The following is a 15,030-nucleotide window of genomic DNA, read 5'->3' on the forward strand; positions in this document are numbered from 1 at the left end:
CTATTAGCAAGAGTTTAAGTCTCATTTCATTTATGTATTTTTATAATCTGCTTCCCCCACCCCCCCAGATGAGAACCAAGAGACAAAATATAATAAAATATGATAAATACAATACAAAATTCCTAGTACAAATGGACACTCTCTCTACTTTTAGTAGACCACATCACATGCTATAAAAAATTATATCGATAAATGCACTCCCTTCCCAATATCTTCACATTAATATTCATAAAAGTTAATACAGAATAACTGCAAAGGTTTCCAGTCCCCCAATCAATGCTATATTAGCCAAAAATTAGCCCAAAGTTGCTAACTTCCAAATCTCCTGGTCACTTCTAATGGGGCAACCCCTATGATTGACTTCTCATTTGATTTAAGATGTGAACTTTAAGTTACATATGTAATTTATAGAATCCATTGTGAATCTTTTTTGCTTTACTCATAGGAGAAGAAGTGTCTGAGCCGAATATCAGATTTGCAGGATGAGTTAAAACATCGAGACCACCATATCTCTGATCTGGATAAAAGTATTGTGGCTTTTCATGAAAACATAAATACACTAACCAAAGAGCTAGAGTTCAAGGGGAATGAAATTCTCAGAATACGGAGTGATGCCAACCAGCAGATAAGGTATAGTGTGCATTATATTTAGATAATCATTTTTTATTTGGTTTCCAAAAGCGCTCCTATTGACTCCACATGAAATCCTGACTGTAGAATCAGTAGGACAGGTTTCAGAAACTCTGATCTAGATACACTATAGCTCAAAATATTTACTTTTATTACCTTTTTTCTTTAGAACTTACCTTTTTCGCTCCATAAGATGCACTTTTTCCACCCCCAAAAAGGGGGTAGAAATAAGGGTGCGTCTTATGCAGCAAATAACACGCGCCTCACCCCCCAGTACCTTGATGTAATCCTGGCGGTCCAGCCCTGCATTGGCAGGCTCCCCTGCTGGAAGGCTACCTGAATCCCCATCTGCCAGGAAGGCACGAGCCCCGAGCGCGCCTACCTGGTCCTGTGCCGCTGCCCGAATGGTGTCAGCTCGGCCCAGCGCTGCATCGGCAGGCTCTCCCATCTGCCACAGAAGTGAAAAGCAGGCGCAAACCCCGAACGCGCCTGCCTGGTCCTGCGCCGCTGTCCAAATGGTGCTGTTGGTTTTTGCGAGACTCGCGGGAGCTGACGGCACCTGCCTACCACTAGACAACCAGAGGGGGGACAGGGTACAGAGCCTGGCAGGGAGTATGGGGTTGGGTACAGAGCCTGGCAGGGAGAATTTGGTTCAGAATATTTTTTTTTCTTGTTTTCCTCCTCTAAATCTAGGATGCGTCTTATGGAGCAAAAAATACGGTATTCTTTAGTCTGTGGTTTGTTTTATTCTAACATGTCTGACCTCGGTTCTGGGGAAAATGGCAGAAGCACTGATAAAAGAAAACATCGATAAGCATTTTGAAAGAAACGAACTTCTGATAACCAGCCAACATGGTTTCTGCAAGGGGAGATCGTGCCTAATGAACTTATTGCACTTCTTCGAAGGAATTAACAAATGGATGGACAAAAGAGACCCCATAGACATCATATATCTAGATTTCCAAAAAGCCTTTGACAAGGTGCCTCATGAACGCCTACTCCGGAAACTGAAGAACCATGGGGTGGAAGGAGACGTACATAGATGGATCAGAAACTGGTTGGCGGGTAGGAAACAGAGGGTAGGAGTGAAGACTTGGACTGGAGGAGGGTCATGAGTGGGGTTCCGCAGGGCTCGGTGCTCAGGCCGCTGCTATTTAATATATTCATAAATGATCTAGAAACAGGGACGAAGTTTGAGATAATAAAATTTGCGGACGACACAAAATTATTTAGTGGAGCTCAGACTAAAGAGGACTGCGAAGAATTGCAAAGGACTTGAAACTAGTGGAATGGGCGACGAGATGGCAGATGAAGTTCAATATTGAGAAATGTAAAGTATTACATGTGGGAAACAGAAACCCAAGGTACAACTATACGATGGGAGGGATGTTATTGAATGAGAGTACCCAAGAAAGGGACTTGGGGGTAATGGTGGACATGACAATGAAGCCGACGGCACAGTGCGCAGCGGCCGCTAAGAAGGCAAACAGAATGCTAGGCATAATCAAGAAGGGTATTACAACCAGAACGAAAGAAGTTATCCTGCCGTAGTATCAGGTGATGGTGCGTCCACATCTGGAGTACTGCGTCCAATATTGGTCGCCGCACCTTAAGAAGGATATGGCGATACTCGAGAGGGTTCAGAGAAGAGCGACATGTTTGATAAAAGGTTTGGAAAACCTTTCATACGCTGAGATTTTGGGAAAACTGGGACTCTTTTTCCTGGAGAAGAGGAGACTTAGAGGGGATATGATAGAGACTTACAAGATCATGAAGGGCATAGAGAGAGTAGAGAGGGACAGATTCTTCAAACTTTCGAAAAATAAAAGAACAAGAGGGCAATGGGAAAGGTTGAAAGGGGACAGATTCAAAATGAATGCTAGGAAGTTCTTCTTTACCCAACGTGTGGTGGACACCTGGAATGCGCTTCCAGAGGGCGTAATAGGGCAGAGTACAGTGCTGGGGTTCAAGAAAGGATTGGACAATTTCCTGCTGGAAAAGGGGAAAGAGGAGTATAGAGGATTACTGCACAGGTCCTGGACCTGTCTGCCACATGAGCAGACTACTGGGCACGATGGACTTCAGGTCTGATCCAGCAGAGGCATTGCTTATGTTCTTATGTTTTTGGAATAAAGCTGATATACTCTTGTTTAAAAACTGCCTCCTTTTGACTTTATTTTGAAGTTTGCTTTTTGTTTTTCATTTTCCTTTGTGAAGCTTTTTTGAGGTTGTAATCAAGCTCAACAGCAGTATCATCATTTACTTATCTTTTTTAAAATGTAGGTAATTATGTAAGTAGAAATTTCAAAACCTGCAAATTGCTCTTTCAAAATGAAATTGAAATTAGAATGAGAAGATAGGATCTTAATAATTTGTGATGCAGTGGAGGGTAGATGAAGGCTAAAAGGGTACAGAGGAAGGGGGACTAAGGAAATGGGTGAAAGGTAGGGGTGGGACTCAGAATAGTAGAAGGCAGGGGCAGGGCATGTGCCCTCTTTTTTTTGTCTTCACAAATATGGTAACCCTAGGTAGAAGCAGGGCATATAAATTTGGCTCATACGGCAAGGACAACAAACCAAAAGGGGAAGTAACAAAAAAACAAAACTATCAAGACTTAAACTGTATGTACACAAACGCAAGAAGCCTGAAGAGCAAAATGGGCGAACTAGAAATCATGGCTAAGGATGAGAACCTAGACGTCATAGCAATCATGGAAACATGGTGGAACGAAGAAAACAAATGGGACGTAGTACTGCCAGGGTACAAGCTCTACCAAAGAGACAGGACACACCAGAAAGGGGGAGGAGTAGCACTTTATTAAAGGATGCCATTCACTCGACCGGAGTGGACATAACAGTGGCAAATGACCGACTGGAATCAATATGGGTTAAAATACCAGGAAGAAAGGGAGCCGAGATAAAGAAGGGACTGTACTACCGCCCACCTGGACAAACAGAGGCAATGGATGAAGAACTGAGGGCCGAATTGAGGAGAGAATGTAAAAACGCAAGCACCATAATTATGGGAGATTTCAATTATCCCGGGATAGACTGGAGCCATGGAGCTTCAAAATGTTCCAAGGAAACGGAGTTCCTGGAGGCTGTGCGGGACTGCTTCTTGGAGCAACTCGTCAGGGAACCAACGAGAGGGACAGCTATACTGGATTTAATCCTCAGCGGGCTGAAAGGACCTGCACAAGAAGTGGAAGTAGTAGGACCATTAGGAAACAGTGATCACAACATGATCCGATTCAAAGTGGAAATAGAAATGCCAAAGGGGAGGGAGGACCATTGCAACAGCATTCAACTTTAAGAAAGGGAACTATGATGCCATGAGGCAAATAGTAAAGAGAAAGCTCAAGCACAGCTCCAGGAAAACACAGATGGTGGAGCAAGCCTGGACCTTATTCAAGGATACGGTAAACGAGGCGCAAAACTTGTATATACCCAGATTTAGAAAAGGGAGCAAAGGGAATCAAACAAAAGACCCGGTTTGGTTAACCAACAAAGTTAAAAATGTGATAGGAAACAAGAAAAAATCTTTCAAGAAATGTAAAAAAGATAAAACCGAGGAAAACTGGAAAGAGCACAGGAAACATCAGAGAGAATGTCACCGTGTGGTCAGAACAGCGAAAAAAGAGTATGAGGAGAGACTTGCCAAGGAGGCACAGAACTTTAAACCATTTTTTCGATATGTGAAGGGAAAACAACCAGCAAGGGAGGAAGTGGGACCCCTGGATGAGGGAGACAGGAAGGGAGTGGTAAAAGAGGAAAAGGAGGTGGCGGACAGATTAAACAAGTTCTTCTCGTCAGTCTTCACGAAAGAGGACACATCCAACATGCCGAATCCAGAAAAAACCTTCAAGGGGGTCCAAGAGGAAAAACTATTGTCAATAGAGGTGAGCCTCGAAGACGTACTCAAACAGATAGATAGATTAAAAACAGACAAATCACCGGGACCAGATGGAATCCACCCGAGAATACTGAAGGAGCTCAGAGATGAAATTACTACTAAAGATCTGCAACCTATCTTTGAAAACAGGGGTAATCCCGGAGGACTGGAAGATAGCGAATGTTACACCTGTCTTCAAAAAGGGATCCAGAGGCGACCCATGGAACTACAGACCAGTGAGCTTAACCTCAGTTCCAGGGAAAATGGCTGAATCTTTAATCAAAGACAGCATCGATGAGCATGTGGAGAGAAAAAATCTGATGAGAACCAGCCAGCATGGTTTCTGTAAAGGAAGATCTTGCCAAACGAACCTACTGTGCTTCTTCGAGAGGATAAACAAACAATTGGACCATGGTGACCCCATAGACATCATATATCTGGACTTCCAAAAAGCCTTCGACAAGGTACCCCATGAGCGCCTGCTAAGAAAACTGTGGAACCACGGAGTGGAAGGAGACGTGCACAGATGAATCTGTAATTGGCTGAAGTACAGGAGGCAGAGGGTGGGAGTAAAGGGATACTATTCGGAATGGGAAGCAGTTACAAGCAGTGTCCCGCAGAGGTCAGTGCTAGGACCACTGCTGTTCAATATATTCATTAATGACCTAGAAGCAGGGACGAAGTGCGAGGTAATAAAATTTGCGGACGACACAAAACTCTCCAGCAGGGTTAGAACTGTTGAGGAATGTAAAAGCTACAAAGGGACCTGAACAAACTGAGTGAATGGGCGAATAAATGGCAAATGTGCTTCAATGTAGAGAAATGCAAAGTCTTGCACATAGGGAAAGGAAACCCGATGTACAACTATAGCATGAGGGGGATGGTATTGGCAAAAGCAACCTAGAAAAGGACTTGGGGGTTCTGGTGGACCAAACAATGAAGCCGGGGGCACAATGCGCAGCGGCCTCAAAGAAGGCGAACAGAATGCTGGGCATTATCAAAAAAGGAATCACTACCAGAACCAAATAAGTTATCTTGCCGTTATATCGGGCGATGGTGCGCCCTCATCTGGAGTACTGCGTTCAATACTGGTCGCCGTACCTTAAGAAAGATATGGCGACACTTGAGAGAGTCCAAAGAAGAGCAACGAAAATGATAAAAGGCATGGAAAACCTTCCATATGCCGAGAGGCTGGAGAAACTGGGGCTCTTTTCTCTGGAAAAACGGAGACTTAGAGGGGACATGATAGAAACTTACAAGATCATAAAAGGCTTAGAGAGGATAGAGAGGGACAGATTCTTCAGACTGGCAGGGGAAATAAGAACAAGAGGGCACTCAAGAAAATTGAAGGGAGACAGATTCAGAACAAACGCTAGGAAGTTCTTCTTCACTCAGAGGGTGGTGGATGTCTGGAATGCACTTCCAGAGGAGGTGGTGGAGCAGAGTATGATTTCAGGTTTCAAGAAGGGGTTGGACAGGTTCCTGAAGGAAAAGGGGATTGAGGGATATAGATAGAGGGGGTACTATACAGGTCAAAATGTCTTCAAAAGAGGATCATTTGCAGGTCACTGACCTGGGGGGCCACCGCAGGAGCGGACTGCTGGGCACGATGGACCTGTGATCTGACTCGGCAGAGGCGATGCTTATGTTCTTATGTTCTTACATACAGTATCTTTAAAATCAAACTAACCTTGTATCCCTGTTCTAGTGAGTTGCTGGGCTGCCTATTGTTTCAATTGGATTTGCTTGCCAATTGTTGGCACCAGAAAGTTAACTAGGTTCTTGCTTAGGTCACACCCTGTAAGCTACTACTTAAATGATTGTCTATATCAGCTTTCTGGTGTTTGGAAACCTTGTATCAGCAGGAAAGATTACTTAGAAGCTTGGAAAGTAGAATTTTGTTCTTCTGAGAACAGAAAGTAGATAGTGACATATGTTTCTGAGTTATTGAAAGATAAAATGAAATTCATCATGGGCTGTATTTATGCTTCAGAAAATGACATGGAGGAGCTTTTCACTTTTGTGAATAGGTAGTTGAGAAAGTCAATTATAAAAGAAGGGATTGTTTGAAGTATCACTCACAGGAGAATTCTATACCATTGCAAAGTGTATAATTTGCACAGAATTATGCACAGGGACAGGGAGGTAGTAGTGGCACCCCAGCTGGCTTATTTTCTTGTTCTTCTCTCTCCTTCTGTGGGAGTGGGGAAAGAGAGAGTTCTGGGTCTCTGTGTGCTGCTTGGGGAGGGAGGAGGAGAGAACATGAAAGGGTTAGGACTCTATTGTGGGTGGAGGAGAAAAGAGAGAAAGTGCTGGGGGTCTATGTGCCACTGAGGGGAAGATTCTCAAATGTTTGCAGTAAAATCCAACAGGCACTGTCACGTTCGCTACGTAACAATTAAAAAACATTTTAAAAACGCGCATGCAAATGAAGTTCACGGAGGGTCGCTAAATTTACATGTGCTTATCATTGGTAATAGCGATCAGCCCATGCACAGAATAAAAGCACAAATTTAAAAAACCAAAATCAAAGATCGGTAACCCCCCCCCCACACACACACATACACAGAGCAGTAGGAGAGATGCCCACTCCCTCCTGCTGCCAAACAACCCTACAATACCCCGTCCCATGGCAGTAGGAGAGATGCCCACTCCTGCTGCCAAGCAACACCTCTGACACCTCTCTAGCAGTGGGAAAGATGCTCACTCCCTCCTGCTGCTATGTGCATCCGGGGAGGGGCCTAAGGCTCTGAATGGCCCAGGTTGTCAGGAGGGGCCTTAAGCAACCTGGGTCAATCAGAGCCTTAAGCCCCCCCCCCCCCCCGCCACATTCCAGGATGCACCGGGGAGGGGAAGGCCCACCATTTTGAAGAGCGGGCCTGCTGGCCGGAGGGAAAAGGCATTCCTCCATCCAAACTTCGTAAACAAGGTAAGGGGGCAGGGTCATTGGAGGCACATGAGGTGTCGTTGGGGGTACAACCACGGCAGGGGGAGTGGAGTGGGCATCTCTCTCACTGCTTGGAGGTGTCATGGGTTGTTGCATGGCACCAGGAGGGAGTGGGCATCTCTTCTGCTGCTGGAGGGAAGGGGGTGTCAAGGGTTGTTGCATGGCTGTGGGAAGGAGTGGGCCTCTCTCCTGCTGCCAGGAAATATGTGTATGTGTGTATGGGGGGGGGAGGTTTGGCAGGCCTTAATTTCCTGACAATGCCTGAGCTAATCAGGTTCAGGCATTGCCCAGAAAATAAGGCTATGACAGCTCAGACCTGTCAGGAAATTTTGCTCGCAAATGTAGGACAGCGAGGTTAGGGAATCGCCCAAAGTGCTCCTTTAAATATTAATGACCTCTTTGTAATACATTTGCATGGCAGAGTCAGAGATTGCTAGGAAGCTTGGAAAACACCACAGTAAGCCATTTTGATAATCCGCCGGTAAAATACACAAACACTAAACTGTCCCATGACTAGGAAGTGACATAAGAAGGAGAGCCGGCGCGGGCAGCAAGTTAGAGATGCTGCTCATGCCAGGGAAGCTAAACAGGTACAGGGGAAGGGAAGGGGAGCGCACATAACAGTGAGAGGTAGAGAAGAGAGTGAGAGGGTGCCACCACCCAGGGTGCCTCCCACCCTCACTATGCCACTGAATGGAATATTGTATTTTTAGCCCCTTGTAATAACATATTCTAAACATGTTCTCCATATATCTGTAAGCCAGATAGCTTCCTCAACCTTTTTATCCTTTTCTACTTAAATCTGTCATCCTTGAAAGATATTTCTGCATCAATTGCCTGCATTATCTACATCTATCTTTGGCTTTCTGGCCAAAATATTAACCAGTGCCATTGCTTTCAATTTCATTTTACCACTTCTCAGTACTGAGAGATACACTCTACATTTACAGTGTATAGAGTGTATTTATTTAATTCATTTTCTATCCCTTTCTCCCCAATGTGCTCAGAGGTTAACATGATTCACAAATGATTCACAATTTGCTATGTTTGTAGTACAGTGTTTTCATCCTGACATATACAGAGGATCTAGTTCAACGTACATTTATAATCTTCTTTTCTTCATACTGAACATATAGATAAGCATAACTATCACTGAAAATTGTATAAATGTATTTAATTTTAAAAAAGGATGCATGAACAAGATTTAAACAAGAAACATGAGGAAGAGCTGGATGAATTAACAACAGACCACATCAGGGGGAAGCAAAGCATGCTGGCAGATTTCAATAAGACTCAAGAGCTTCTCACAGAAATAAACTCAGCTTTACAAATTTCGTAAGTTTAACTGGATTAAACTAAATCTTTATGTAATTAAGTCTGATTGCAGTATTCTCCTTAGTAGATGGCCACATCTGGGTTACTTGTTGCTTTTTATTGTTAATGCACCAAGTTGAAAAGCTAGCAAAGTGAGCTATCCTTAAGATGTTTTATTTTCTGATAATAACTAAACACACTTCTACATGTCATCAAAAACAATATAAGTACATATGTGTATCACAAACACTAATACAGGGGCACTGCAACATGTGTTTAGAAAAGCAGAGCAACCAATAAAATGAAGAGGAAAAAGTCTCGTATCCCAACCTCCACTCTACAGAAAAAGTATAATAGGGTAAAATACCTCATAGGCAAAAACACAAAATCTCATATACAAATTAAATTGGTGCTCTGTGCAATGCAAGTAAATCCACTGAAATTTCAAAAATTAAAAGGCCTATCTGTTAAAAAAGATCTATTAACACCAACGATGGCCAGCGTTTCTTAATGTATTAGTATTTTTTAACCACTTAATACTCAACGTACAAGCGGTATATCAAATGTAATAAATCCAATCCAATATTCATGGCTGATTCAGGATGTGTACTCTTAATTGGCGTGTTTTCAGTGTAGTTTTGTTGAACCAGCTGCAAATCTGCCTAATGTATAGTATACTTAAATGCAAAGTTCACTAAGGGGTCCTTTTATTAAGGTGCGCTAACCGATTTAGCGTGTGCTAAATGCTAAGGCATCCATAGGATATAATGGATACCTTAGCATTTAGTGCGCACTAATCTTTAGCACGCGTTAAATTGGTTAGTGCACCTTAATAAAAGGACCCCTAAATGTTTTACAGAAAAACTTCACCGTTTTTTAAGACCTTGGTGCAAATTTTGTCACATAAGTTAGCATACTACACCATCTTCATCGGTCTCATATTATTTTCACTGATTTCAATATTCTTTTGAATTTATTGAATATATGTTTTACATATGCAATTTATATATATGTAAAACTTAGCTTAAATGACAGCGGAAGAAGTCCCCGCCGACATTTAAACTAAGTTTTTTTAATTATTATTATTATTTATTAATTTTTAAATTAAATACTGAGTATACACTTGTACAGAAAACTGGTTAGAGAAGATATTACATTCGTTAAAGTATAAAACATATTATCCCAGGACAAGCAGGCAGCATATTCTTGACTGATGGGTGACGGCACCGACGGAGCCCCGGTACGGACACTTTTAGAGTGATTGCACTCTAAGAACTTGGAAAGTTCTAGAGACCGCACCGCGCATGCGCGAGTGCCTTCCCGCCCGACCCCGACGCGCGGTCCCTCAGTTTCTTAGTTTCCGCGGAGCTAAGAAGTCGCATTTTCAACGGCTGTTGAAAGTATTTTTCATTCGCCTTCCCGCTCGCGTAAACTTTTTCGGGTTTTTTTTGCCCTTACTTTTTTCTTTCTTTTGTAAAAAAAAAAAAAAAAAAAAAATCTTATTTTTTTTTGTCGAGTTTTCTTGATTTGCCCCGGCGGGGCCTACTGCCATCATCGAGGCCTCGGCCTTCGATTTGGCAGAAGCCGTTTTTCCGTTCATGCCCCCCCAGCCCGGGTTCAAGAAGTGCCAGCGGTGTGCACGGCCTATTTCACTTACAGACCCACACAACTGGTGCCTTCAGTGTCTGGGTCCGGAACATCAGGCCGCCACCTGCACCCGCTGTGCCACTTTGAAAAAGCGGACTCTCAAAAATCGAGAAATCCAACAGAGACTGCTTTTCGGCACCGACATGTCCGACCCCGTGTCTTCGGCACCGGTTTCGGTACCTGTTTCGTCGGCACCCACCTCATCGACGCCACGCAATACCGCGTCGGCGTCGCAACATCCAGGTAAGCCGGCTAAGAAGCCTTCCCCGCTGGAACGTCCTCCGGTCTCCAGTGCAGAGAGTCCAGTCCTGCCGACCGTGAGACGCCAGCGGAAGCGCTCCGCCCCTATTGAGGTGAGTCCCTCGACATCGGGCTCCTCATCTCCGGGGCGTAGAGCGGCACCGCAGGTACCGCAGAAGAAAAAAAGCGGGTACCGGTGCCCTCCCTCGATGATCGCATTGCGGCCATCTTGCAGGTGCAGCTGAGGGAACAGCTTAAACAACTCCTTCCAGCTCTCCTGACACCGAGCCCTCCGGTGTCGGTCTCCACTGGGCAACCGGTACCGATTGTGGAACAGTCTATATTGTCCCCATCCACTCCTTCGGTACCGGTACACTCGGCCTCATCGGTATCGATGCCTGTCCTCGCACCGGAGCCCAAGTCTCTTCACCAATCGGTACAGACTTCGGCTCCGGGGCAACCGATAACATCTCCCGGTACCGCGTCGATGAGGTCGGGTAAGTCGGTACACAAGTCCCGACACCTGGACCCGTCCACTCCGGAGTCTCGGAGCCGTGGTCCCCATATTCAAGACCCTGATCTGTGGGGCGATTCTGAAGAACCTTTTCTGTCAGAAGGAGAATGTTTGTCAGAGGAAGACGAGCCTGTACTTCAGGACACTTCCTCCAAGCCTGATTCCACCTCTTTCTCTTCTTTTTTAAGAGATATGTGTGAATCTCTTTCCATTCCTTTGGAGGCTGAGTCTAAAAAGTCCAAAGCTTTTCTGGACGCTCTTGATTTTGACCAGCCTCCAAAGGAATTTTTGAAACTCCCTTTACATGACATCCTGAGGGAGACCTTTTACAAGAATCTGGAGACTCCTCTTACTGTCCCGGGAGCTCCTCGCAAATTGGATTCCCTTTATAAAGTAATCCCTATTCCTGGTTTCGATAAACCGCAACTCTCTCATGAGTCTCTTCTTGTAGAATCCACCCTCAAGAAGTCCTTGGGAGCTAGTGTCTATGCCTCTGTCCCTCCTGGCAGAGAGGGTAAAGCCATGGACAAATTCGGTAAGCGACTTTACCAGAATGCGATGCTTGCTAATCGTTCTGGTAACTATGCTTTTCATTTTTCGTTTTATTTAAAGCATCTCCTTACCACCATGGCTTCCTTTGAGCAGTACCTTCCTGTGGGGAATCGTGAGGCTTTCCATCAGTGCTCTTCAGCTCTTTTCCAGCTCAGAAAATTCATGGTAAGGTCTATATATGACACTTTTGAGCTTACCTCTAGAGCAACAGCCATGTCTGTAGCCATGCGCCGTTTGGCTTGGCTCAGAGTCTCTGAGCTTGATGTTAATCATCAAGACCGGTTGGCTAATGCCCCATGTTTAGGGGATGAGCTGTTCGGAGATTCTATGGACTCAACGACCCAGAAGCTCTCGGCTCATGAAACCCGCTGGGATACCCTTCTTAAGACTAAGAAGAAACCTCCACCTTCACGGCCATTCAGACAGCAAACGGCCTATCAGCGGCGTTTTGTGGCTCGCCCCTTGCAGCCTTCCACTCAGCAACCTAGGAGGCAGCGGCAACAGCAACGGCAAACACCTAGGCCTCAGCAGCAACAACCAGCTAAGCAGCCTCCTCCACAAAAATCGACTCAGCCCTTTTGACTTGATACTCGAGGGCATAGCCAGCGTTCAACCATCTCCTCTCCTCCCTCAACCGATAGGAGGACGACTGTCTTTCTTTCTCAGCCGGTGGGAAGTTATCACTTCGGACCAGTGGGTCCTCAACATCATCCGCCACGGCTACTCTCTCAACTTTCACACCCTTCCGGGCCAAAGTCTACCAAAAGAGTCTGCTTTGCACACTCCTCAATCTGCCCTCCTTTGTCAGGAGGTTCAGTCCCTCCTGCTTCTGAACGCCATAGAGGAAGTTCCTCTGGACCAAAGAGGGCAAGGATTCTACTCCCGGTATTTTCTAGTACCCAAGAAAACAGGAGACCTCAGACCTATTCTAGATCTGCGAGATCTCAACAAATGTTTGGTCAAAGAAAAATTCAAGATGCTATCTCTAGCTACGCTTTATCCTCTCCTCGATCACAACGACTGGCTATGCTCTCTCGATCTCAAAGAGGCCTACACTCACATTCCAATTCATCCGGCCTCCAGACAGTACCTTCGCTTCATGATCAATCACTGTCATTACCAATACAGAGTGCTCCCCTTCGGTCTTGCCTCCTCTCCAAGAGTGTTCACAAAATGTCTGGTAGTGGTGGCAGCGTTTCTACGCTCCCACCACCTTCAGGTTTTTCCCTACCTGGACGATTGGTTGATCAAGGCCATTTCATCTCAGACTGTTCTTCTGGCCACCAACCAGACCATCTTTTTTCTACAACTACTGGGGTTCGAAATCAATATACCCAAGTCTCACCTTCTGCCTACGCAGAGACTTCAATTCATTGGAGCGGTACTGGACACGGTCCAGATGAGAGCCTTCTTGCCGGACAACCGTCTTCACAACCTCCAATCGCTCTGTCAGCAGGTGCTGTCCCAGCACTCCATTTCTGCAAAGCAGATGATGATTCTCTTGGGTCACATGGCCTCCACAGTTCATGTCACACCCCTGGCACGGCTTCACCTGCGCACTCCTCAATGGACCCTGGCTCTCCAGTGGTCTCAAGCGACAGACTCTTGCTCACGACACATATCTGTGACATCGTCTCTTCGTCAGTCTCTGCAATGGTGGTTGATATCCTCAAATCTCTCCAGGGGCCTTCTGTTCCATCTGCCTCCTCATCATCTGGTCATCACCACCGACGCCTCCCCTTATGCATGGGGAGCTCATCTGAACGAGTTCCAAACTCAGGGCCTTTGGACTCCTCAGGAAAAGAAGCATCACATCAATTTCCTGGAACTCAGGGCAATGTTCTATGCCCTCAAGGCCTTCCAACACCTTCTATTTCCTCAAGTCCTTCTAATTTGCACAGACAACCAGGTGGCTATGTACTACATCAACAAGCAAGGGGGAACGGGCTCTCGCCTCTTATGCCAGGAAGCCCAGAGAATCTGGTCTTGGGCGTCCTCGCGCCACTTATTCCTGAAAGCGATTTATATTCAGGGAGAACAGAACTTCTTAGCGGACAAGCTCAGCAGAGTTCTCCAACCCCACGAATGGACTCTCGACCCATCGACTCTACAGTCCATCTTTGCACAATGGGGCACTCCTCAGGTGGACCTTTTTGCAGCTCCTCACAATCATCAGTTGCCCCAATTCTGCTCCAGACTTTACTCTCCTCACCGTCTGGCAGCGGATGCGTTTCTTCTGGATTGGTCCAATCTATTCCTTTATGCTTTCCCTCCTCTGCCTCTCATGCTTCGGACCTTGTTCAAACTAAAGAGGGAACGAGCCACCATGATCCTGATTGCTCCACGGTGGCCCAGACAACATTGGTTCTCCCTTCTACTTCAACTCAGTTCCAGGGATCCATTTCTACTTCCACTGTTTCCATCTCTGCTTACACAGGATCAGGAAACCCTCCTCCATCCCAACCTGCAGTCTCTACACCTGACAGCTTGGTATCTCTCGGGCTGACTTCAACTGATCTTTTGTTATCTCAGCCTGTTCGCTCCATCCTAGACGCCTCCAGGAAACCAGCCACTCTACAATGTTACCATCAAAAGTGGACGAGGTTTTCTTCTTGGTGCCTCCTACATCATCATGACCCCAAGTCTCTTGCAGTGGAACCTCTATTGGATTATCTGCTTTCTCTGTCTACTTCTGGTCTCAAGTCTACTTCCATCAGAGTTCATCTCAGTGCCATTACGGCCTTTCATGAGCCGGTCCAGGGGAAACTCCTTTCAGCTCATCCCCTGGTCTCCAGATTCATGCGAGGTCTTTTCAATCTGAAACCACCTCTCAAAGCACCTCCGGTGATCTGGGATCTGAACGTGGTTCTTTCCGCCTTGATGAAGCCTCCATTTGAACCCTTGGCTACTGCCTCTTTCAAGTTTCTCACTTGGAAGGTACTTTTTCTTATTGCTCTCACCTCTGCCAGGAGGGTCAGTGAGCTCCATGCACTAATTTCTGATCCACCTTTCACTGTCTTTCATCACGACAAGGTGGTTCTACGTACACATCCAAAGTTTCTCCCTAAGGTTGTTTCTGAGTTCCATCTCAACCAATCTATTGTACTACCTGTTTTTTTCCCTAAACCTCACTCTCATTCCGGGGAACAGGCTCTTCATACTTTGGACTGTAAGCGGGCTTTAGCTTACTATTTAGACCGTACTAAGCCCCACAGATCATCTCCCCAACTTTTTCTGTCCTTTGATCCTAATAAATTGGGACGTCCTGTTTCTAAGCGTACGCTATCTAATTGGC

General features: G+C 45.5%; 1 protein-coding gene across 6 annotated transcripts in view; it reads left to right on the top strand.

The window, feature by feature from the left end:
- FAM184A (family with sequence similarity 184 member A) overlaps nt 1–15,030 on the top strand; it is a 408,528-nt gene that overhangs the window by 360,918 nt on the left and 32,580 nt on the right. For 4 of the 6 annotated variants that reach the window (XM_033938486.1, XM_033938489.1, XM_033938488.1 and 1 more), the window contains 2 exons: nt 446–630; nt 8,657–8,803. In XM_033938486.1, coding sequence (XP_033794377.1) covers nt 446–630; nt 8,657–8,803 — 332 coding nt within the window. The remainder of the gene's footprint in view (nt 1–445; nt 631–8,656; nt 8,804–15,030) is intronic. The other 2 variants (XM_033938491.1, XM_033938492.1) reach the window with 1 other exon arrangement.

The sequence above is a fragment of the Geotrypetes seraphini genome, chromosome 3, assembly GCF_902459505.1.
Source record: "Geotrypetes seraphini chromosome 3, aGeoSer1.1, whole genome shotgun sequence".
Classification (NCBI taxonomy): Eukaryota; Metazoa; Chordata; class Amphibia; order Gymnophiona; family Dermophiidae; genus Geotrypetes; species Geotrypetes seraphini.